General features: G+C 44.0%; 1 protein-coding gene and 1 pseudogene across 1 annotated transcript in view; one reads left to right on the top strand and one right to left on the bottom strand.

Moving 5' to 3' along the window:
• The window catches only part of LOC147885301 (uncharacterized), a 185,731-nt gene that overhangs the window by 104,896 nt on the left and 56,971 nt on the right, over positions 1-23,864 (bottom strand). The window contains exons 7-8 of the mRNA XM_087396116.1: positions 21,748-21,843; positions 21,174-21,272 (exon numbers count right to left, since the gene is read on the bottom strand). Of these exons, the coding sequence (XP_087252242.1) occupies positions 21,174-21,272; positions 21,748-21,843 (195 nt within the window). The remainder of the gene's footprint in view (positions 1-21,173; positions 21,273-21,747; positions 21,844-23,864) is intronic.
• Positions 5,285-7,692, top strand: LOC147885302 (uncharacterized; annotated as a pseudogene).

The raw sequence follows: 23,864 nt of genomic DNA, 5'->3' as shown, positions 1-23,864 counted from the left end.
ATGTTCTTATTAGTTGAGTATGCACGCGCGCATGCACACACACACACACACATGTATATAGTGGACAATTCTGTTCAACCCCGATAGTGCTCTAAATCTCCTCTGTCCATTTTGTAGCCATCCAAACACTACTTGAGACCCTCTCATAGAGTGTCATGACTGCCCAAATGATCTCTTGACTGTAACCAGATCCTACAAGTGTCTGATGAGCCAAGCTCACAGCACTATGTCAAAAGCCTTGTAGAAAACCACAAGTAACAATAAACCCTCTATCCTTGTGCTTTGTCCTCCTCAATGACACCTTCGATTGTGAGGATGTAATCTAGAGTCGCATGATCAACTTTGAAACCATCAACTCTGAGTCCATGGAGCTCCGCAAACCATAGTTACTTTGAAACGCATTTCAGGGCCTAGCCTGTCCCAAAACAGCGTTTCAGAAGCTCCAGGTCTAAAACGTTTCGTACTTTTGAAATGGCATCTGAAACGTTCCAGCCTGGTCTAAAATGCATTTCAGCTAGTGAAATGTGCAGCCCCCTCCCCTAAATCACGATTTGCATCGACTGCTTCCTTTTGATGTTTCTACCTGCATTTTGGCCTCCACTTCCAACCTTGCAGTCCCTCCACTCCTTTAGCCTCATACTCTTGCACTCCTGAGGGTTTTCCAGCCCTACTTGAGCCCCATTCACAGCTTTGAACTCCCTTCAATCCTGCAGGCTACTTCAGCCCTCCATCATCCACTCCCCTTCAGCCCTCCCTCATGCACTCACCTTCAACCCTCCTTCAAAGCTCAGCCTCGGCCCTCCACTCCTTCAGCTCAAAACCCCCTTTTCTAAACCCCCTTGCTCACATGGCGTTTCCCCGTTCGAATCCTCACAGAAATCCCGAAACGTTTCCATTTCCGTTTTTGTTTCCCATTTCCCCTAACTATGCCGCAAATTGACTAACTTGTAATGAATATATCTTGGACATGACATGCCCAATCATAAAGATTCTAAAGTTTTTTAGGCTCATGGGATCCCTTGCCTTGTGGATGTGAGTGACTGTGTTAAGGGTCCAATTGTGGGGAAAACTGCTGCAAACCACTTCATTGAAAAGCTTTGCAAAGATCAGGACCATCGTGTGTAGTCCATGTGCAATATATTCAATAAGTAGTCCCTCATGATCTTTGGCTACGCCATTATGGAGCTTCAAAGTTGTGTGTTTGATGCCACCATCGGTGATAGTGTGCAAGAGGTGGGGTGGGGTAATTGGGAGAGGTCAGGTGGTGGTTAGTGGAAAATATCGTATAGTGTGTGTGCCTAGGAGTGCTAGAGTGTAATGTTTGCAATAGGGGAGGGCACTTGTCACTCAAGAAACTTCCGCCAGAAATCCTTGGAGGTGTTACTAAACAAATTATTTATTGTCTCCTCGCTTTAGCGAAAGAAAACTGATTTCTTTCGATGGACCAGGCGGCGGTGCTAATGAGTTGTCTTTGTCTCGCTCAGAAGGTGACACTTAGTCTCGAATCTAAGTTGACGGCGTAAAGCCTTAAATTCGTCATCATACTGAGACAAGGAGCATGGGTGCATGGAACGAGTGGTGCGTGCCAAAGTGTGCATGGCATCCTCCGTGAAGGGAGCGAATGATCAAAGCGGCTCAATCTTCTAGGAGCAAAATATCCTTGAGATCTTCTAGGAGCTTATGATCAAAGCGGCTCGATCTTCTAGAAGCAAGATGTCCTCGAGATCTGTGAGTAAGGCGAAAGTCACACTGAATACTCAAGAGAGACTATGATAGAAGTGGATGTCACGATAGGTACTGTGTGTGGACAGCATCGTGATGTGCATCATGTGGTGTAGGTGTTGTCAACTCCTAGGGGCGATGGGGAGACAAAGAACTCAGTGACATGCGGGGCAAAGTTGCGGGATTCCATGAGGTAGTCAACTACGTTGGAGGCCTTCCCGTGTGGAAAGCAAGTGAATTCACCCAAGGAAGGCCACCGCTCTAAACCATTCTAAATGACAAGGTCATGTACCTTGCCCATGTCCAAGAAAGCATGCACGTAAGATGTGACCAGGGCTGGCCTGTCTGTGGATACTTGGAATATCCCTACCTCATCTACATCAATAATCGGCAATAACATATAGTCATTGTGAAAATCAAGAATTGATACATGACGTGTACCTGTCCTCATGTTGAAGTCCCCAACAAGGAGGACTTCCCTACGTCTCAAGAATCCATGAAGTCCAGATGTAGGGCTGCGTGCAAAGAAGTCTCAGCATCCTTGCATAGATCTGTGGCAAAGTGTGAGGTCTCAAGGGGAAGTAGCATACTGCAATGAAGACGTCCTCTCAAGAGGTGTGTCGAATTCAAAACCCAAAGAAATATGGAATGTGTGTCACGCCGCTTGAAAAAGATCATCCCAGTACGATTTGATCTATATGGTACTACCACTCCTCCCAATCCACGCACTCCACCTGTCTCTTGAATCTTATCCCAGTATGCTATCTCCCATATGTATCCACTGATTGTAGGCAAAGGAACGCTAGGCTTTTATAGGTTTCTATATCTGTGTATGATTTTGAGCAATTCTCGGAATCTGACCATAAGATATCATTACAGTTGGGGGGAGAGTCTATTAATGTCCACGGGAGACCAATAGGTCTATGGGACAACAAAACCGGAAGAGATTAAAAACAAACATTTGCAAGGTGCTTCTACCTGATGGTTCATGGACTACATCACAGTCGCAGCTTGCTTCTGTTTGTGTACATCATTTCTCTCAGCAGTTTGGTTCTGCACACCCTCTCTCGTGCAAGAAATTTACTTTTGCAGCATGTTTCTCCTATTATTTCCACTAGTCAAGCTTTCGAATTGGAGGAACCTTTTACTGAGAGGGAATTGTCAGATGCAATCAAATCCTGTGGTAGATGGAAATCTCCAGGATGGGATGGTCTTACAGTTGAGTTTTTTCTAGAATATTGGCCTGTTTTGAAGCATACATTGCTGCATAAGGTGAACTCTGCTTGGCAAAATCTGAAAATGCCAGACATACGGAAGAGAGGTCTTGTTAAACTCCTTCCAAAAAAGCCAATTTGTGAATCTTTGGCTGATTGGAGACCTATCACGCTTATGCCAGTCATTTAAAAATTTACTACCAAGTTTATTGTTGATCGGCTAAAAGGTTATTTACATGATGCGTTGCATCTTGCGCAATATGGTTTTGTTCCTCATAGGCATATCACAGATAACATTGCTAATGCTTATGTTGGAATCGAATATGCCAAATGTATGCAACAGGCTGTTTTGCTATTGCAAGTTGATATTGCCAAAGCTTTTGATACTGTTAATTGGGACTTTATTTCATCAACTATGCAGGCGTATGGCAAACTATCAGTTTCTTTGTCACAGTATTCTCTTTTCTTTCAATGGATCAGATACTGGGCCTTATGGACCCTCTGGCTGCAACGAAATCATGCATATCTGAATTCTCCCCTTCAGCACCCTTATGAGTTCTTCGAGCCTCATTGCGGCAGTCTTTATATGATGCCTTACATGAGGACGATTTGGATGTTTCTTGTATTCAGCTTTTCTTTTACTGCTTCTGATGGATAGGGCATTGGCTCTTTTCTCGAGCACTGCCCTGATGTAAATGAATGTTACATAATATAATTTTCTTGGTTTCACCCAAAAAAAAAAAAAAAGTGTGTGTTTTTAAGCGTTCTCTACAACAATCTTTCTTTGATTGCTTGTAGACGCGCTGCACAGATCATGGTGTATATCTAGCATACACTGAGATTTTCAGCTAATGTAATTTGGGCTGCCTCGTTTTGAGGTCGCTACTCTTGTAATATAATCAATCAAAAGTTTTCACTAAAAAAAAGTGTGTGTGTGTGTGTGGCGTGTTTTGTTGGGGGTTATTCCTTCTGGACAGCTTTTATCACGCAGACATATTGCTCCGGCTATTTGTCGTAGGTTTTTATCTCTAAGAGAATCTGTATCTCATATTTTTTGGCACTGCCCCGAGACACGGAGGTTCTTGGGCATCCTTTGATAGAGATTGAGACTGAGATTTTCTCAGGCTTCTTTTGGCAAGCTTTTCTGGTTGTTTGAGATCTATCCTCGATGGCCGGATTTTGAGTTGTTCTTTACTTGGGTTTGCTATCGGGCGGACTCTGTGTAAGGATAGAAATCACAGAGTCTTTGGTCATTCGATTCTTTCTACTTTTATTTTCTTCCGTCGATCTTTGCAGCAATGGCTCTTCGATTGTCTGCAAACTCACTAAACTTTTGGCTTACCAGTTTTTTTGGGATAGCTATCTTATAATATAAAACCTTCAAAGTTTTCACACAAAAAGAAGTGTGTGTGTGTGTGTGTGTGTGTGAAAAACCCACCAATAAGTACAAGGAAAAAATTTACAAGTAAAACCTCAGAGCAAAAGTCATGAGGCAGCCAAGTAAAAAGTTACATATCAAGCTAGAGGAGGATCAAACACAGCATCCTCCAGCTTCAAATTGTTGCTCTGTAAAAACTGATGCAGTGATGAAACCACACCATCAATAAAAACAAGTTGTTTTTTGCCCTTGTGATTCTTCTTGATATAGGCTAGTACCAAAAATTTCTGAATCACAAGGTCAAAAACCTGTTGTAACAAGGGATGAAAAGATTCCAGTAAAAAAGGTACTTCTGCATCCCGGACAGAAGAAAACTCTGGCACAGGCATCAAAGGCAGAGAGACTAAATCAACATCTGTATCTTCTGACAAAAAAGCTGCATCTGATAAAGCAGGACTTAGCATTTGAGCTTCATTCTAAGGATCAACCTAAGTAAGAGCAGGGGCAACATCCTGGGAGAGAGCATAAATATCATCCTGTAAAATCCCCTCTGCAAGGGGTACATCCTAAATGTCTTGGAGAGAGAGAGAGAGCAAGAGAGCATAGTTTCCAGAAACGCCGTTTCGGCCTGGGCGAAACGCCGAAACGTTTCGGAAACGTTTCCGTCCCCAAAAATGGCGTTTCCGTTTTTCTGTTTTTTCCAGGGTTTCTATAACCCGGCCGCGACCTGTTTTCTTTTTCCACCGCGCTGTGTTTCGCCCGCTGTGTTTCATCTGTTTGGAGTTGTAGCCTGCTCTACCTTGCCCTCCTCTACCCATCTACCTCCACCTCAGCCCTCTACCTCGCCGGCCTCCGCCTTTGCCCTGGCCCCTCTTAGCTCTACCAAGCAGGAAGGGGCTGCAGGACCAAAAAAACAGCCTCCACTTCTCGAATCTCTTCGAGTCTCCTAACCTCGAATCGCACAAGTAACATGGCTCGGACTCCAGATCCTTTTTGGCAGCATGTGGAGCAAGTGGGGGGTTATGCAGGATCTAGTGGCTCTAGGAAATGGAGATGTAAGTACTGTGGGTTGGTCAAAACGGGGAGTGTCACCCGTGTGAAGGACCATCTTGCTCAGGTTCCAAACAAAGATGTAGGGACATGCCCCTCTATTCCTCTAGATGTTCGGGAGAGCCTTGAAATATGGAGGCGTAAGCGTTTGGCCGTTCCCGAAGAGGAAGTATCTACAGCAATGGGTGGTCAAGAGGAAGCTGGTTCAAGTCAAGCAGCAGTAGCAAAGAGGGCCAGAGGCAGAGACACAGGATCAGATTTCTCCTCTACCTCACCGTCGGGTGTGCATGCAAGGAGGACTCCTTTGCCAGGTGATGTATCACATTCACAAGACACCCCTACAATAAATAATGTACAAAGGGCTAGCATCCAAGCAGGATTTCAAAAGCAAGCAATTGCAGAGGCAACTAGGGAGCTCACCTGGATGTTCATACGGTGTGCCATTCCTTTTCATGTGGCCAAGACAAATCAATGGAGGAAGACCATGAGGGCCATCAGCCGCATTGGATGCAAGTGGGATGGCCCTACATCTGAGGCTCTGTGAACACGGGAGCTAAAGCAGGAAAAATCATGCATAGAAGTGCAGCTAGAGCCCTTGAAGGAAACATGGAAAAAGTATGGCTGCACTGTATTGTGTGATGGGTGGTCAGATGTACGCAGGAGAAATGTATACAATGTTTTGGTGTCATGCTGCAAAGGCACTATGTTTTTGAAAGCCATTGATGCCTCCCTCCCATGTCTCATAGTTACAGGTGCATTTATTTGGACACATATAAGGGAGGCTATAGAGCAAATTGGGCCTGAGAATGTTGTGCAGGTGGTGACAGATAATGGAAGTAATTGTAAGTCTATGGGCTCTATGCTAGAGGATGAATTTCCAGCCATTGTGTGGACCCCTTGTGCATCACATAGCCTCGACTTATTGATTGAGGACATAGGTCAAATACAATGGGTTGAAGCCATCTTTCGCATAGGACGAAGCATGGTGAGGTTTGTGAAGAAGAGGCCAAAAGTCTTGAGCATGTATTGGACCTACAACACTCTTGAGCTATTGCAGCCTGCAGCCACCAGATTTGCATACATGTTCATTGTGCTTGAGAGACTCCTGCGAGTCCGCAGAGAGTTGGTACGCACTCTCTACTCAAATGAATGGCTAGAGTGAGATCAGAGAGAGAGCCCCAAGGCAAGAGCTTTTGTGCGTGATGTCATGAGAGAGGAGTGGTGGGTAGAGGTTGAGGGGTTGGTCCAAACTCTCAACCCCATCTACACAGTGTTACGCATTATAGACATGGAGGGCAGTACCATAGGCCTTTTATACGAGTACATGGACAAGATTGGGGAGGCTCTCGACAAGCAAGACTACTTGAGAGCAGAGAAGTAAGTCTTCTCAGTCCTGACCACCCTTGCTTTACTTCTTATCTTTATTTCACTCTTGAGTCTTTACATTGGTCTTGACTCTTGACTCTTGCTTTTTGTCCATTTTTATCTTATGGTTTGATCTCTAAAGGGTTGATGTATTGCATCCTTTGTGGCGAGATGAGGAGCAATACGAGAACGAGGAGCTAGACGAAGGCTTCATGACATACATCAGGAACTTGACAAGTGGTAATGTGCACATGCTGAAATGTATAGAGGATGATCTCTTGGCCTTTCGCAACCAGACGGGAAGCTTTGGTCGAGAGACTGCAAAGCTTCGAGAGACTCAGCTACAGCCTGCCTCATGGTGGGAGAAGTATGGAAATTGTGCTCCCACGCTGGTAATTCACTACCCTTAACTACAGTCTACATAGTACAATGTGCATCTTTCTTGTTTCAACTTTCCACTTAGTTCTAACTTCTAATTTCTAATTGTGTGTGCATTTCAATAACAGAAACGCATCGCCATTTGAGTGCTCTCACAGGATTGCAGTTCAGGTCCATGTGAGAGGCATTGGAGCACTCTTCCATACAAAGAAGAGGAATAGGCTGAGTACCGCTCAGCTACAGCGGTTGGTGTTTTGTCATTGCAACCTCCAGCTCATTGAGAGGAATGCCCGACATCCGGAGCCTTCGCAGGTGAATGTGGATGAGATCGACATCAGGAGGGAGAGGTTCATCCTAGAGATTCCACGGAATGAGCGTGATATGTACACCTTGCTTTATGAGGAGCTGACAGTGGCGAGCCACAACATCCATTGCACCACCTGCTCTCAGAGGCAGAGGGGGGGATCCATCGCTTCCACTTCAGTAGAGGCAGAGGACCACGATCCTACCCTTTCTTCATCTGAGGCTGACTCTCATGAGTTGGAGGAGACACGTGACTCCTCCATGGATGATCTTGATGAGTGATTTTTGGAGCACTTAGGTCTAGGATTTTGTCATGCCAGGCTCCAGCATTGAGCAGCTGCTGCCAGCCACATAGATATTTTTTTATCATGTTTTGTATTTACTATAGTCTATTACATATGGATTATGGATGATGGATCTTGTTTTGTATTGACTCTTTTGAGGCTTGAGCCTTGAGCCTACAGTTGTCATTTTTTAATTTTGATCTATCATTTGAGTCTTTGACATTGAAATTTGAATGATTGATGTGATAAATCATAGATTTATATTGAACTTGAGCAAAGATGTATTTACTATTTTTCAAGCTTTTGTAATGTTTTTATTAATTATATATGTATGTATTAAACCCTAAAACCAAAACTCCGTTTCCCCGTTTCCCTCCCGAGGCCGAAACTCCGAAACGCCGTTTCCCGCCGTGCTCCGCACCCCTGTTTCTGAAACGCTTGGAAACTATGCAAGAGAGTGAGCTTGAGAGCTGAAAGCTTGATAGCTTGGTTGCAATAGAAGAGTGTAAGAGTACAACTGAAAGAGTGAGGGATGAGGTTTTGTCCTAATGACAAAACCTTAGTAGTCACTAACCATAGTTAGTGAACTAACTGCTGTTAGGGGGAAAAACCTCTTAAAGAGGGAAAAGTGCTCCTAACAAGCTTATTAAATTACATTGGTCACTGCTGAATTATATCTATACTTCTAACACCCCCCTGCACTGCCAATGTCATGTACAAGGCTGATCAATCACCAAACGGATATAAGTTCAGGGCACTGCGAAATGCCTCAAACTTTTCACGTGGTAGTGCTTTGGTGAAAATATCTGCAACGTTGTCATGTGTTGACACAAAGATCATACTGATCTCTCCTGCATGCAACTTCTCTCTGACGTAGTGATAGTGAACCTCAATGTGCTTCGTGCGAGCATGAAACACTGGATTCTTTGCCACTGCAATGGCACTCTAACTATCAGTGAGAATTGGAGAAGGACCCTGCAATGACAGATGAAGATCAGCAAATAGACGTCGCAGCCAGACACATTCAACTGTTGCTGTGAAAGCTGCCCTATACTCAGCTTCACATGATGAGGTAGCCACTGTAGATTGTTTCTTGCTCAGCCAGGAAATGCAAGATTTACCCAAAAAGAAACAATTGCTACTAGTGGACTGCCTAGTGTCATAATCACCAGCCCAATCTGAATCACTGTAGGCATGCATCTGCAAGTCACCCCCCCTGGGAAATAACAAGCCAAAAGACTTCGTGCCCTGCAAATAACGGAAGATGCGCTTAACTGCCTGCCAATGCATAGTTTTTGGGCTGTGCATGTACCTGCTCACCTGAGATACTGCAAACTGAATATTAGGTCTAGTGTTGCAGAGATATATGAGGCATCCAACAGCCTGACTATAAAATGTGGCATCAACTAATTCTCATGCATCATGCATTGTGAGTTTCAGCCTCGGCTCCATGGGAGTGGCTATGGGCTTACAATCATGCATCTTAAATCTGTCCAAGAGTTTCTGCAGATACTTGGACTGAGACATAACAGTGCCACGCCTCTCTTGAGAGAACTGGATCCCCAAATAAAAGTGAAGCAGCCCCAAATCTAACATGCCAAAGTTGGTCTGCAAATCAGCTTTGAAATCTGCAATTTTATCTTCATTGGACCCTGTGAGCAGTAAGTCATCGACATAAAGAAGGATGACTAAAATTTCTCCCCCATCCATCTTGATGTAGAGGGTGCTCTCAGTAGGACTATTGTGCAGCCCCTTGCTGGTCAAAAAGGCATGAATCTTGGCATACCATGAACGAGGGGCCTGTTTCAGCCCATACAAAGCTTTGTTTAGCTTGCATACCTGAAGTGCATTTGCTGTAATTTCAAAGCCTGGAGGTTGTTTGACATAAACCTCTTCCGCAAGTCTCCATTTAAGAAGGCTGTTTTTATGTCCAACTGATGAACATTCCACTCAAAATGTGCAGCCATTGCAATAACAGATCGGACGGTGGTCATCCGGGATGTAGGAGCAAAAGTCTCCTCATAATCTATGCCCTTTTTCTGAGCATAGCCTTTAGCAACCAGCCTTGCCTTGTATCTGTCAATGGAGCCATCTGGCTCCCGTTTCACCTTGAAAACCCATCGTGTGCCAATGGCATGTTTACCTGGTGGCAAGTCTACAACATCCCAAGTCTGATTTTTCTTAATGGACTGCAACTCATCGTGCATGGCATTCATCCAATGCACATTGTCCTTTGCTTCTTCGAATGTTGCAGGCTCCTCCTCATCGAGACGAGTACCTACATATGCTGATTCCACTGAATTAGCACCTTCCATGTGCCTTGCTGCACTGCGAGTCCTGCCAGGTAATGAAGCATCAATCTTACTCTCTGAGAGTCTGTAACAGCCAGTTTGGGACTGTTTTTGCTGCATGTATGTCTGCAATTTCTTGCTGAACCACTTGTTCCACTGCCTGTGGAGGTGGCAAGACATCTTGTGGCTGAACTGGAGCATCGGGAGGTGGCTGTAAATTCTGATTTGCATCAGAAATATCAACAGGGGAACCCAAAGCAATGGGTAGTAAGCCCTCAAAAACATCCTCTGAAGAAGAAGGCATATGAAATTCAGCCTGAGTGTGAGCTGAATTTTATGCAAATATCACATCTCTACTGACAATGATCTTGTGTGTAGCAAGATTGTAGAGACGGTACCCCTTGCTTTCTGCACTGTACCCAACAAATATGCACTTAATTGCCTTATCTCACAACTTGTGCCTAAATTCAACTGGCACATGAGCATATGCAAGGCATCCAAAGACTCGGAAATGATCCACTGAAGGCTTTCTCCCATTCCAGACCTCATAGGGAGTTTTTGTTTTCAAAGCCTTAGTGGGAGCCCGATTTAAAAAGTAGTTGGCACACATCAGACCTTCAAGCCAGAATTTGTGAGGCATGTGTTTGCTTTTCAGCATACATCTGTCCATCTCCATAAGAGTTCTATTTTTCCTCTCAGCTTTGCCATTTTACTGAGGGGTCAGCCTCACTGTGAGCTGATGCACAATACCCTTGCCTTTCAGAAAAGCATCAAAATCTGCAGACAAGTATTCCCCACCTCGACCTGTGCGCAGTGTCTGTATCTTGAGTCCGGTTTCATTTTCAACCATGGCTGAAAAGTGTTTAAACACCATGAACACTTCTGATTTGCGCTTCAGCCCAAAGACCCAAGTGAAATTGGAGTATTCATCAATAAAAGTAACAAAGTAGAGATGACCACCCAATGATGGAGTCCTCATGGGACCACAGACATCACTGTGTATAAGCTGTAATTTGCGTACAGCTTTAACTGAACCATCCTTTTTGAAGGGGAATCTATGCATCTTGCCTAAAATGCACCCTTCACAGGCGTGGAGGAGGTATCTCAAGAGGTGGCAATGCATCAACCATAGAGTGCTTCTGAAGTGTCATCAAGCTGTTGTAATGCATGTGGCCATATTGGGTATGCCATGATTCTGCATTCTGCATGGCAGCAGTAGGAGTAGAAACTGCAAGAGCATGAGCTGCTCTTTTCTCAAAAAGATCAAGCTGAAAAAGCCCACGCAGCAGAGTACCAGATAATCTCAAGGCATAATCACTTTCCCCGTCTCGGACAGCACATTTGTCATCCTCAAAGATGACCTGAAATCCAGCCCTGTTAAGAGTGACACTGAAAGAAGATTCTTGGTGATACCAAGCACATATAAGACATCTGAAAGTCTGAAAACTGAGCCATCAATGGCAGTAAGCTCAACTTCTCCTGTGCCACGTACTGAATATGACGAGTTATTGGCACAAGTGACTGTCTTACCAACGGCAGGTGGATGCAGGGAGATAAAGAGACACTTCCTAGAAGTGATATGCTTGGATGCACCGCTATCAAAATACCAAGTATTCAGTGTTTCATTGACACTGAAAGCAGATGCATCCGTAGAAGAGTCATAACTGCAAGTCAAAAAAGCATATGTATCATCATTACAAGTGGCCGTACTATCCCGAGCATCTGGAGCAGCCAGCCTAGAATCTGAAATGCAAGATAAAAAGGCATAATCGTGTCCAACAAAGTTGGCTGCAGCATCCCCACTATCACATGCATGAGGAGCTGAATCTGAAACAGCCATGCCGGAGCTGTTTTTCTTCTCTTTTGCAAGCCTTTTCCTGCATTCTGCAATGTGATGACCTAGCTTTTTGCTTAGCCTTTTGTGAAGGCTGTCCTGACCCACTAGAAGGCTGATTTACTGATGTCTTAGCCTGTCCCTTTGTTTTTGACTTGAACTTTGAGAGCATAGCTTGTTCACCTGCATGTGAAGCCAAGTTTTTCCTAGTTTGCTCTTCCTGAAGCAGAAGTCCTATCAACTCATGAAAAGTGAGAGGATTTGCACCCCCCCTCAATGATAAGTTCAGCGAGGTATGAAAGCTGAGATAAGACTTAGGAAGAGAATTCAGAGTGGTGGTAATCATCTCTCAATCAGGAATAATCTCATCTATGTTCAATAATTGCTCTCTGAGATCCTGTAGCTTTGTGAGGTGGACTGACATGGAGTCACCCTCTTCCATATGTGTATTACTTAACTCTCTTTTCAAGAAAGATACCCTTGCATCATTCCGGGCTGCATACATGCTTTCTAAGATATCCCACGCTACCTTCGAGGTCTTACACGACCGGATATGCGGAATGATAAATCTTTTCACTGAAAGAGAGATGCATGACAAAGCTAAGGCATCCCGTGAATCCCATCTCTTCTGCTATGGAGTAGTGGCTATAGCTGCACCAACAACTTGTTCAGCAGCTGCACCCTCTGCACGACCTCTTCCACCTCCTTGCTGAGGAGGGGTATTAGGTGCCATACCTGCTGGTCGGATCTCACCCCCATTCACATAATCCCATAAATTGCGAGAGATCAGAATATTGCGTACCATAAAACTCCAGAGGGACTAGTTGGTACCATCCAACTTGTCATCCTGTGAAAGACCACCGAACTGGAAATCATTCTGATTTTGTTGAGCCAAATCTGAGAAAGAGATTTTAGCAGATACAAGACTGAATTCCCTTACTGGGAATGAAATGCACAACTCCCAAAAAACACAGCCAAGCACTGGCTGTAAATGCAACTCGGATTTCTGTACTTGCACTGTCAGAAATCTGTCCAAGCATCAAAAACTCTCCAGAATCTGCCAAAAGTGCTGCAAAACACTTCAAGAAAGGCAGTATGAACTGAAATCTCCAAAATTGCTCTCCCAACACAAAAGTCCCAAAATAGGCCCGAAATTGCAACCAGAAAGGGGGAAATTGATCAAAAGCCCCAAATGTTGCAAGAATTGCGCTCTGTCTACAAAAGCCCCGAATTTCAGACCAAATCTGCAATGTTTGCTCCAAGTGTAGCCCCAAATTTCTTCACCAGCTGCAAATTGATTGCAATGCCTGCAACAAACAGGATGCCCCAAATGTGCTCCCAAAAACTAAGCCAAACAATGGCTGTCTGCAAAATGTGCCTGCCAAAGATCACCTGCAAGGAAGAGCTTGTGCGCAAGTACAACCTGTACGGCTAGGTACACACACTTGGAGTAAGAACCGTACAGCTGTACAGTCGATGGTGTACGGACACTCAACGCAACGTAGGTAAGGCTGGTACGGATGCTGGTACGGGCAGCGCAGGTAAGGCTAGTACGGCGCTGCTGTAGGTACAGTACGGGTAGGTACGACAGGTACAAGCAGTACGGCGGGTACGACAGGTACAAGCGGTACGGCGGACTGATTGCAGGTGTGCTGGTACGTACGACGATGACGCATCAGGTACAGCAGGGAAATCGTACGATCATCAGCGCAGGTACGTGCGTGCTGGACTTGCTGTACAATCAGGTGCGAGCAGTACGGCGCTACAGCTAGCGAAATGTGTAGGGTACGGCAGGTACGAACAAACTGCCAACGGAAGGTACGTGCAAGTACAAATTCCGTACAATCGTACGGACTGTCTTTGGATTGCTTCGAGCTGTACGGACGGGATGTAGCAACAGGAGCGGTAGCACGAGCGTGGGCTGGAGGCAAGAGCTCAACGAGGCTCTGATACCAAATGAAAGTCTTGGAGAGAGAGAGAGAGAGAGCAAGAGAGTGAGCTTGAGAGCTGAAAGCTTCATAGCTTGGTTGCAATAGAAGAGTGTAAGAGTACAACTGAAAGAGTGAGAGATGAGGTTTTGTCCTAGTGACAAAACCTTAGTAGTCACTAACCATAGTTAGTGAACTAACTACAGTTAGGGGAAAAAACCTCTTAAAGAGGGAAAAGTGCCCCTAACAAGCTTATTAAATTACATTGGTCACTGCTGAATTATATCTATAATTCTAACACATCCATATCCTGAGTAGAAGGAGACTGATGGTGCTCAACACAGAAATATAAGATTTCACTATTTAAAAAAAGTGTGTGTGTATGTGTGTGTGTGTGTGTGTGTGTGTGTGTGTGTGTGTGTGTGATAGTGTGAGATTGGGCTTTTTGGACCATCTGGCAGGATCACAACATGCGATATTTTGGGAATCCGTTCTTGCAATCTTATGAATATTTCAGACTCTCCCTACGGCAATCTATCTATGATGCTTGCTATCAAGGAGATCTTCCTCAGTCATGCCTGGAAATAGTTTTTCTTTGCTTTTGATTTCCTGTTGAGGCTCTCTGCTTTTTTGAGACCCTCATGTAAATTTTGCTGATAATATGATCATGGATTTACCCAAAAAAAAAAAAAGTGTGTGATAGTGTGAGAGAGAGAGAGAGAGAGAGAGTGAGAGGGGGTGAGAGAGTGTGTGCGTGCACGCGTTGTGTGTGTGTGTGTGGGTGTGTAGCGTGTGGTAGGTGTGAAGGTGTGTGAGCAGTGAGAGCTCATTGCCCGTCAGCGTCCGGTGCCCTCCAGCCATCGTACGGCAGTTTCCGTACAGATCCCAGCGTCGCTTCAGCTGCTCCGTACAGGCGTGCCTTTGCTGCTGCCCTTCCGTACCTTTCGTACAGCCCCTTGGAGTGTGTGTATAGTCCACGGTATCTTTATGCGATTTCAGCCAGGTGTATGTGTTTTGGTATTTCGTCCTTGCCAAGTACCCCCCGCAGATTCGTCCGTACGTTGTACGATCGCCGTACGGTGTCCGTACGACCGTACGATTACGTACCTGCCCTGTATTTCCGTACAGTTAGCCTCCCCCCGTGCAGCCTGTGCATACTTCAACACAGCTCGTCGTAGTCCGTACAGCTCAGCACCTCTTGTCGTATAAGCTTTTGGGGTTTCTTTGCTTCGTTGTCTTCCCGAACAGCCTTGTTTTTTTTTTTTCACCAAAATCTTACGTTTCCCTCTACTTTTCTCCTCACTAGCTATACTCTCCTCCCCCTCCCTTGTGGGCTTCCTGTGGATACTCCTGTGGTTTTCACTACCCCTTTACAGGTATTTCATTCCCAAGCTCCCCCTCATACAAAGTTATGGCAGAATACTCATATGAAAAAACGTTTCAAAAGGAGCGCTCGGCTCCCTGCAAGAAGCAAAAGCAGGTTGAGGGTCAGCATGACCCGGTGCATGACACTCTTGAGGCTCAACTAGTATATGATGTCATGCATGAAGGATTTGCAGATACGAGAAAAGAATGGAAAGACTCAGTTCCCTCAGTTGGCATCATGGTTGAGGTTGATGAAATTGTGGATCCAGTCAGAGAATATGCTAAGAATGCAGTCATATTATTTTTTCCAGGCCGGATGCCACCTGCTGCAGAGATAGGCAACTGGCTGACACGCACATTGGCTGGCTCTTTTGTTCGTAAAGTACATTATGCAGCCAGGGGCTTTTTTGAGGTGATCATGGTGGATGAGATCCACAGACAAATGCTTTTGGAACACTCGCCTCTCTTTTTTGGGCAGCAAATGGTGCATGTTTTGCCATGGTCTCCCACACGGGACTTTCAGGCTTTAATCCGACACAGATGCCCGGTTTGGGTTGAAGTTGTTGACTTCCCACAATGTATGGCCTCACTTTTGCCTAAAATTGCAGCATCTTTAGGTAAAGTGGTCTGCCCACCACGGCCCAATGGCAACTCAAACAGATTTTGCATTCTTTGGGATACTGATAATCCCACACCGGACTCTTATTCGGTCACGGTGAATAATGTGAACATGGGCAGTGCTTTTTATAAACTCAAATGGGGTTTATTTGCAGGGGCCTGTTTTGAATGCAAAAAGTTTGGACACATGGCTTCACAGTGTCCACTGAACCTACATAAAATGCCTCATGTCACCTTGCCAATCCACATGCCCACTAAAAATGCTCCTACTCCAGTTGCAAACAAAAACAAAAGCAGTAGACAGCATTCTGGGAGTCAGGATAAAGGCAAAGATTCAGTAGCTACCAATGCGAATCTCACTTCACATTCACCTCCTGCTACTCAATCCTTGTCCAAAGGAAAGCAACCTTCAATTGATGGCTGGCAGAGCCCAAGAAAGGTTATTTCTGCTCGAAGAATTCCACCCCCTCGCACTTGGAATGGTGCGTCTTCTAGCGGAAACACCCCAGAGATCAATACAGGAATTGGGATTACATGGGCTGCAGTAACAGCCAGCAGAACACTCTTCCCTGAAGAAGAGGTTGCTGCTTTGCTGTCTACTTCTCAGGCGACTACTTCTTCTCAGGGGCAAGGCCTCGACCCTGAGATTGAAATGCAAGGCTGACCTCATGCATTCTGCTGCTGTACATAGTTGTTACATTACTATAAATATCTATATATATGACTGCTCACATCACCTGTTTTACACTCAATGTCCAGGGCATGTGTGACAGTAGGAAATGGAAATCTGTGTGGTTGTACATCAACAGATTTCAACCTGACATAGTGGCATTACAAGAGCACAACCAACATATTTATGCAGGCAAGACAAGACACTACTGTGGGTATGACATTTTCTATGCTGGGAAGCACTCTTTCTCAGGGGTTGTCCTTCTTATCAAACATGAGCTTCATCCAGTCATTGCATTAAATGACAACAAAGGCAGATGGCTTGTTCTCCAATGCATTATTAGAGGAGAGGTGTTTGAATTTGCTTCAGTTTATGCACCTCAGTCATCTCGAGACAGAACTGTAATTTGGCATTCTATGCAACAATACCCGTGGAGATCTCATGCCTACATATGTGGGGATTTCAATAATGCTCCACAACAGGGACACTTCCAGCCACGATCATATGTTAGCTCCTGAAAGGCATGCCTGGTCTCAACTACTCTTGCATTTGGATCTAGTGGACCTTTGGAAGGAATTGCAGCCTTTGTCACCGGGCTATACTTTTCAACATAATGCTCTTTCCGCTTATAAGGCACGACTGGATCGCTAGTATACTGTTGCTCCCCAACAAAATGGGGATTTCGCATGCAAAATGTGGATTGACTATGCCTTTGTGCATTCAGACCATGCACCACTATGGCTGCGGTTATCTTTTCATAAGATGCCAGATGATAGATTGCCACAAAGGCGACATTTATTCATCAACAACAGTTATTTGCAACATGCTGAATTTCAGGCAATGGTCACTGAAGCAGCTCATTGTCTCTCATCAAGCAGCCATCTTCATGCCACATGCTGATTTTGTACCTCCGCAGGGTGTGGATGAAGTTGTCAGGCAAGAGATTCAAGACATACACGCAGCCAAAACAATCCTGAATTGGTTGCTACAAACTCTTAGGGAGAGTAGGCTTGAGGTCCCATTGCCTGGCAGGACTCGTTGTGTGGTAAGGCACGTAGGGGGGGCTCTTTCAGTTGAGACGGCTTATGCACGTACTCTTCTTGATGAAGAAGAACCTGACTCGTTTGAAGAAGGATAATGTGCATTGGATGCATGCCATGCACAATGAATTGCAGTCCATTGAGAAAAATTAGACTTTGGATGTTGTGGATTTGCCACTAGGTAAGCATGCCATTGGTACCAAGTGGGTTTTTCAAGTGAAAAGAAAGCCAGATGGGTCCATTGACAGATACACGGCAAGGCTAATTGCCAAGGGCTATGCACAGAAGAAGGGCATAGATTATGAGGAGACTTTTGCTCCTACATCCCGGATGACCACCATAAGGTCAATTATTGCCATGGCTGCAAATTTTGTTTGGAATGTCCATTAGTTGGACATTAAAACAACTTTCCTTAATGGGGACTTGCAGGAAGAGGTTTATGTCAAACAACCTCCTGATTTTGAACTTTCTGGCAATGCACTTCAGGTTTGCAAGCTTAATAAAGCTTTATATGGGCTGAAACAAGCCCCACGTGTATGGTATGCCAAGATTGATGCATTCCTGGCAAGTAAGGGGTTACATAATAGTCCCACGGAAAGCACCCTCTACATCAAGAAGGATGGGGGGGATATTTTGGTCATCATCCTTTATGTAGACGACATGCTGCTCACAGGGTCAAATGAGGAAATAATTGCAGATTTCAAAGCTGAGTTAAAAGCTGAATTTGACATGACAGATTTGGGCATGTTAAATTTTTATTTGGGGATCCAGTTTATACAAGAGAAGTGTGGCATCGTTATGTGTCAATCCAAGTATGTGCAGAAGCTCTTGGAGAGGTTCAACATGCATTGCAAGCCTATAGCCACTCCCATGGAGCCAGGGCTGAAGCTTACTATGTATGATGCAGGTGAATTAGTGGATGTCACACTTTACAGCCAGGTTGTTGGATGCCTCATTTATTTGTGCAATACTAGCCCCGATATTCAGTATGTAGTATCTCAGGTGGGCATATATATGCACAGCCCAAAGACAACACAAGCTTGCATTTCTTGGCTGAGCAAGAAGCAATTTATAGTGGCTACTTCCTCATGTGAAGCTGAGTATAGGGCAGCTTTCACAGCTACAGTTGAATGTGTTTGGCTGCGACATTTGTTTGATGGTCTTCGTCTCTTATTGGAGGGTCCTTCTCCAATTCTCGCTGATAGTCAGAGTGCTATAGAAGTGGCAAAGAATCCTGTGTTTCATGCTCGCACGAAGCACATTGAGGTTCATTATCATTATGTCAAAGAGAAGTTGCATGCAGGGGAGATCAGTATGATCTATGTGTCAACACATGACAATGTTGCAGACATCTTCACCAAAGCACTTCCACGTGAGAAGTTTGAGGCATTTCGCAATGCCCTAAACTTATCTCCTTTTGGTGATTGATCACTACCTTGTACACCACATTGGCACTGCAGGGAGGTGTTAGAATTATTATCATATTCTAGGCAATGTATTGTAATAAGTAGGTTAGGGGCAGACAAAACCCCTCACTTCTCTTTCGTACTCACTTCATTTTAGTCCACTATTCAGTACACTTACGTCCAGCTCACTCTCTCTCTCACTCTTTCTCTCCTTTTGTTCACACCAGGGCCCTAGGGTCTTAGGCTCTAGCTCTAGAGACTAGTCACTAGATAGTAGAGTATTGTAGTGTTTCATGGATCATGGATTATGTATGCAGTTACCACTTGTGACTTTGCATTGAGTCACTGACCAGTGCAATTTTATGACATGTATGATGTATTTCATTTTGTTCTCTTTTCATTTGATGATTGACTCTTGAGTCTTGAGCCATTGCATCTTATTCATGGGCATTGAATATTAAAATTTAAAGATGATTGAACAATGAAGATTCTTGAATGATGAATCTTGATTTTGATTCTTGAATTATAAAGTTTAAAGTTTAAATTCTTGAATTATAAAGTTTAAACTTTAAATTATATAAATTATGCATAGGCTGTTTAAACTTTAAAGTTTAACCCCTCTTGGCCTATGTAGTACGGCCTTGTAGGCTGTAGGCAGCACTGAGCAGACTACCTGTCACCTATAGGCTGTAACACTGTATTTGAGAGCTCTTTTGAGAGAGAGAGAAGAATCTGAAGGTAAATATTTATACTAAAAATATAATTTATGAAAAAAATGCATTTTTGACCACGTTTCTAGGTGAAACGCCTGTCAGAAGCTAGAAACGTTTCTTGTGACACTGGAGAAAAGGGGGTCTATTAGAGTAAGGAAACCTGAATCATTTAAACTTCTTATGTGACACTGAAACTTCTTATGTGCTGCCAAAACTTCGAAAGAAGCTCTCCTATAGAAGGATTGGGGAATCAGCATATACTTGCTGGTAGCAACTGGCAACGAAAAATTGTCATCTCCTCCACCACAGACTATATCAACCCTGCTGCCTATCCACACTAGTTTGGATTCTTACAAACCAATTTCAAGTAACTTGAAAGTGGAGGCTTGCTCTTCCACTACCTTCCTCAACGCCTCCTTCTCCTTCTTGATAAGCATCAGAGGTTCCATCCTGACTGTCCAATCTAGCATGCTTGTCACAATACATTCTTACGACTTTGTACTAAAGTCTCAGACAGCATTTGCCTTGTCATTTGGTGGGAGCAATCTTTTAAAGGTGTTTTCCCTTGCCTTCAATTAAAAGCCCGATTTTTCCATCAAAAGTATGCTCCCCCAAGTACAAAATGATAATGCAATTACAAATGTACCCTGCAGTCTTTTTGACTGAAAAATCAAAGTCGACAGTGGACATCCAATTCCATCAGAATCCTGTCACAGCTAGATTTTTTACTCCTTTGAGTTTGTTTCTGTTGTACGCATTCCTGTGCCCTCAATGAAGAAGGGGCTGATGAAAAGCCCCTTCTTTTAGAGCTCCGTGGCATGCTACTAAAGCAGAGTAGAAGGGAGAACACATGGTTTTCTTGCAGAGTACAAGGGAGAATGTATGGCTTTCTTGTGAAGCAACCTGGTTCCACCAATTACGGAGGAGTGTTGGAGAGGGAAATGCAATGTGTATATCACATGTTACCATTGGCCACATCCAAGTGATGCTTTCAACTTTGGATCTAGCCCCAAATGAATTTTTGAGACTACCTCTATAGACAGGGAAGTAACATAAAACGACGTCCTCGGAACTCATCAAGATTCATGCCTTTACTATCTCTAGGTTCATGCCTTCAATTTCTGTACCTCTGAAACCTTTTCATTGGATGCCCAACCATTGAGTCAATGAAAAGAAGCAAACGAATCACTATCACTTTGAAAAGACCCTTCTACACAATATTTCTCAGATAATATCCCGCAAATACTGTCGATGATCTTGTGGAGCATCACCAACAAAGCACTAAAACGAGCTTCTCAACTGTGAAATATCCATTTATTTACAAGGCTAATCACTACCTAGATTTAGCAATCCTAAAGTATGGGGGGAACTAGCATTTTCTGTGTGCAACATGATGATACAATTCATTATCCTATCTATGCATTTGGCGGGGAGCATTTCAAATAATGACAATTTGCTTTCTTTGATCCAATCTCACTATGCCCTGAATACTGTTCTGTGAAAACAATAAACAATCAACTATAAATAACCAGTACAGCATTCCATACTCCAAGGACTTCCATATGTAACAACTTGAAATGTGATCAATTAGTACTCTTGATTTTCATGATGTACCTTTATCGCATAGGCATAGATGATTGGATTATACATTGCAGGTGTTGGTGTTATTCCCAGCGAAGAGACATCCTCGATCACATTGAATGCTTTCTCAAGCTGTATTCAATTTAACATCAACAATCTTATGAATATGTCAAAACATGGAAACATATGCATTTGTTTCGAAAGAAGGGCACAATGTGATTTCACCAATGAAATAGACTGAATTACATGATCTTAGTCTCCACTAAATAAAATTGAAACTCATAAAAAATAAGAGCCAGCCGCGAAACTTTCATGATTACCTCAACGACCCATATGCAAATTCAAAACATACGAAATTGTCCTTTACAGAAGAAAACAGAATCTCACTAATACTTTGTTTAGTGAGAAGCGAACAAAAGGATTATATTACATGCGTTAATCACAAATGGCATTACCTTCCTTACAGAACCCTCCTTATGTTCTAGAATGAAGTTCGAAACTCAGATATGCATCGGACACAAAATCATATTTTCTGCTTTCAAAAATTTAGACCCAAGTGCAATACCATTTTTTAAGGAAAGGGGACTCATGTAGGTATTTCGCATACATTGCCTGAGACAGTGTAGGCTTGAATGAGAAACCGGTAAGCCTGAGATGTTCCAAGCATGCCACTATTCCTCATTGCTGTCAGTATGTGCTCAGCCTGTACAACAAAGCGAAAACAATGATGATTGCAACACGATTAATTTCCATTTTCCTCTTTTGAGCTACTAGGTTGATACATGTCGTGTTATCAAGTCGGCCTATTCAACTGAAAGCTCAAGTCAAAACTCTAAGAGAGTCAAAGTCAATAAATTAATATACATCTCAGTTTCAATATTTCCACGCATCAGTATGCATGCAAGCAAACTTCTTTCGGCTGATAGAAGCATGTCTCTCACCATCAAAGAGTCAGGATTATAACAGCGAGACCCCAACCCAACAAACCCCCGCCCCCAAAAAAAAGGAAGGAGAAAAAAGTAATCATGAGGGGGGTTGGTGGGTGGGGGGGAGGGGGGGGGGGAGAGAGAGAGAGAGAGTTTATTGAAGTCTTCAAAAGATCAAAGGGTCTATGAGACTAAAAAAACAAGATACAAATGGGTGGAGCCTGTAAGCGGGCCTCTGCACCCAAGATAAGTACAACATAAACATAAACACTAATACAAGTGTTTGAGCCCATGGAGAGGATGGGAGCTGCGGTGTGGTGTCATTGTGGTGATCCTTATATGCTGTCTAAGGGACCAAGTCTACGAGAGGCTCCCATGGTGTACGGGGCTGGGCGGCATAATATCCAAGATAGAACGTTGTCGTCAGTTAGTATGGGTGGCCCATGGCCCCAAGTTGAACAAGTGCCACTATCACACTCGTCCGGCACATACCTCTAGTCTGGTGAACGTGGGGGGAAAAGCCTTGAGCCTGCTCTGTGCATCAACCTGCTGATGGGTTTGTTGTATCTCTCACTCCCAGCTTTGGCTACATCGTTGCCCTTGGGCCTCCTGGTTTGTGCTATCCGACTTAAAAATCTCCATGATCACACTTTAGTGCCCTCGACACCTGGTCTCTATGTTGTACAGCCTCATGAATCAATGTCACTAATCCGGGTAGACAAGAGGCTAGAAAGCGTTCCAAATCCATCCCTGAAGAAACAGTGATACGACCCCGGATCTCATAGTATCTGAAAGCAAATGCTCCTCTGACTCAATCTCCTATATCCACATGAAGAGCAGATGCATCCATCTCTAGGTATGCCCTCAGTCCATCCAGTGTCAATGCATAGTCTCGGTGTAAGGAAACACGGAACTATGCAATCAAAATCGTCAACGAGTGGGAAAGGTCGATCCATGTGGAGATTGGTGGATTGATGAAGCCCTTCTCTGATATTCAAGCTGGTCGCCTCTGGTTTTCGGATGCTATTTGGTTCCATTCAGCCACGAATTACTTTGCCCTTTCCCATAGAAGATGAGTGCCCAATTCTTGGAGCATATGGTGGTCATAGCCCAATTTCCCACTCCTATTCCAATTGTTTTCTTGTCCTACAGCACGACTTCCTAAAAAGCATCGCTCATCTGCAACAACTCGAATTCCTACAATCCCAACAAAGCAATCCCGGCATCAATCGTTCCAGCCCGTCTCCAATAGTTCGACTCTGCATTTCATTGCAAGCACCTCAAGGTTATCATCGCCCATAGCTAGCAACTACATCAGCAAAACCAAACTTGCTGGTGAGACGTGGTACAAGCAGCTGACATGGCAAGTATGACATGGTAGGTGTGATGTGGCAATTGACATGGCAAACACGTGGTAAGGGTGGGGTGACAAACAATTAACCTAATCGAGGTTAGTCAACTTAATGTCTGGCACTTTGTATCGGGGTCTTTTTCAGCTTGATATATATGATAAAATATTCGATCTTGCACTTTCAGTGAGCACTCCCATTGCTGCGATGCAGAATGCGGAGTTATGGCATGCCAAGTATGGGCACATGAGCGATGGCAGCTTAATGACACTTCAGAAGCATGCTATGGTTGATGCATTGCCTCTTTTGGAGTCACCTCCTCTTCATGCATGTGAAGGTTGCATCCTTGGCAAGATGCATAGATTTCCTTTTAAGAAGGATGGTGCAGTGAGAGCTACACGTAAATTACAGCGATGTTTGCGGTCCCATGAGGAAACCTACTTTTGGTG

This window comes from Dipteris shenzhenensis, chromosome 25 (assembly GCF_047967505.1).
Source record: "Dipteris shenzhenensis isolate YYH24624 ecotype China chromosome 25, Dip_SZ_1.0, whole genome shotgun sequence".
Lineage (NCBI taxonomy): Eukaryota > Viridiplantae > Streptophyta > Polypodiopsida > Gleicheniales > Dipteridaceae > Dipteris > Dipteris shenzhenensis.
This window is presented reverse-complemented; position numbering and strand designations above follow the sequence as displayed.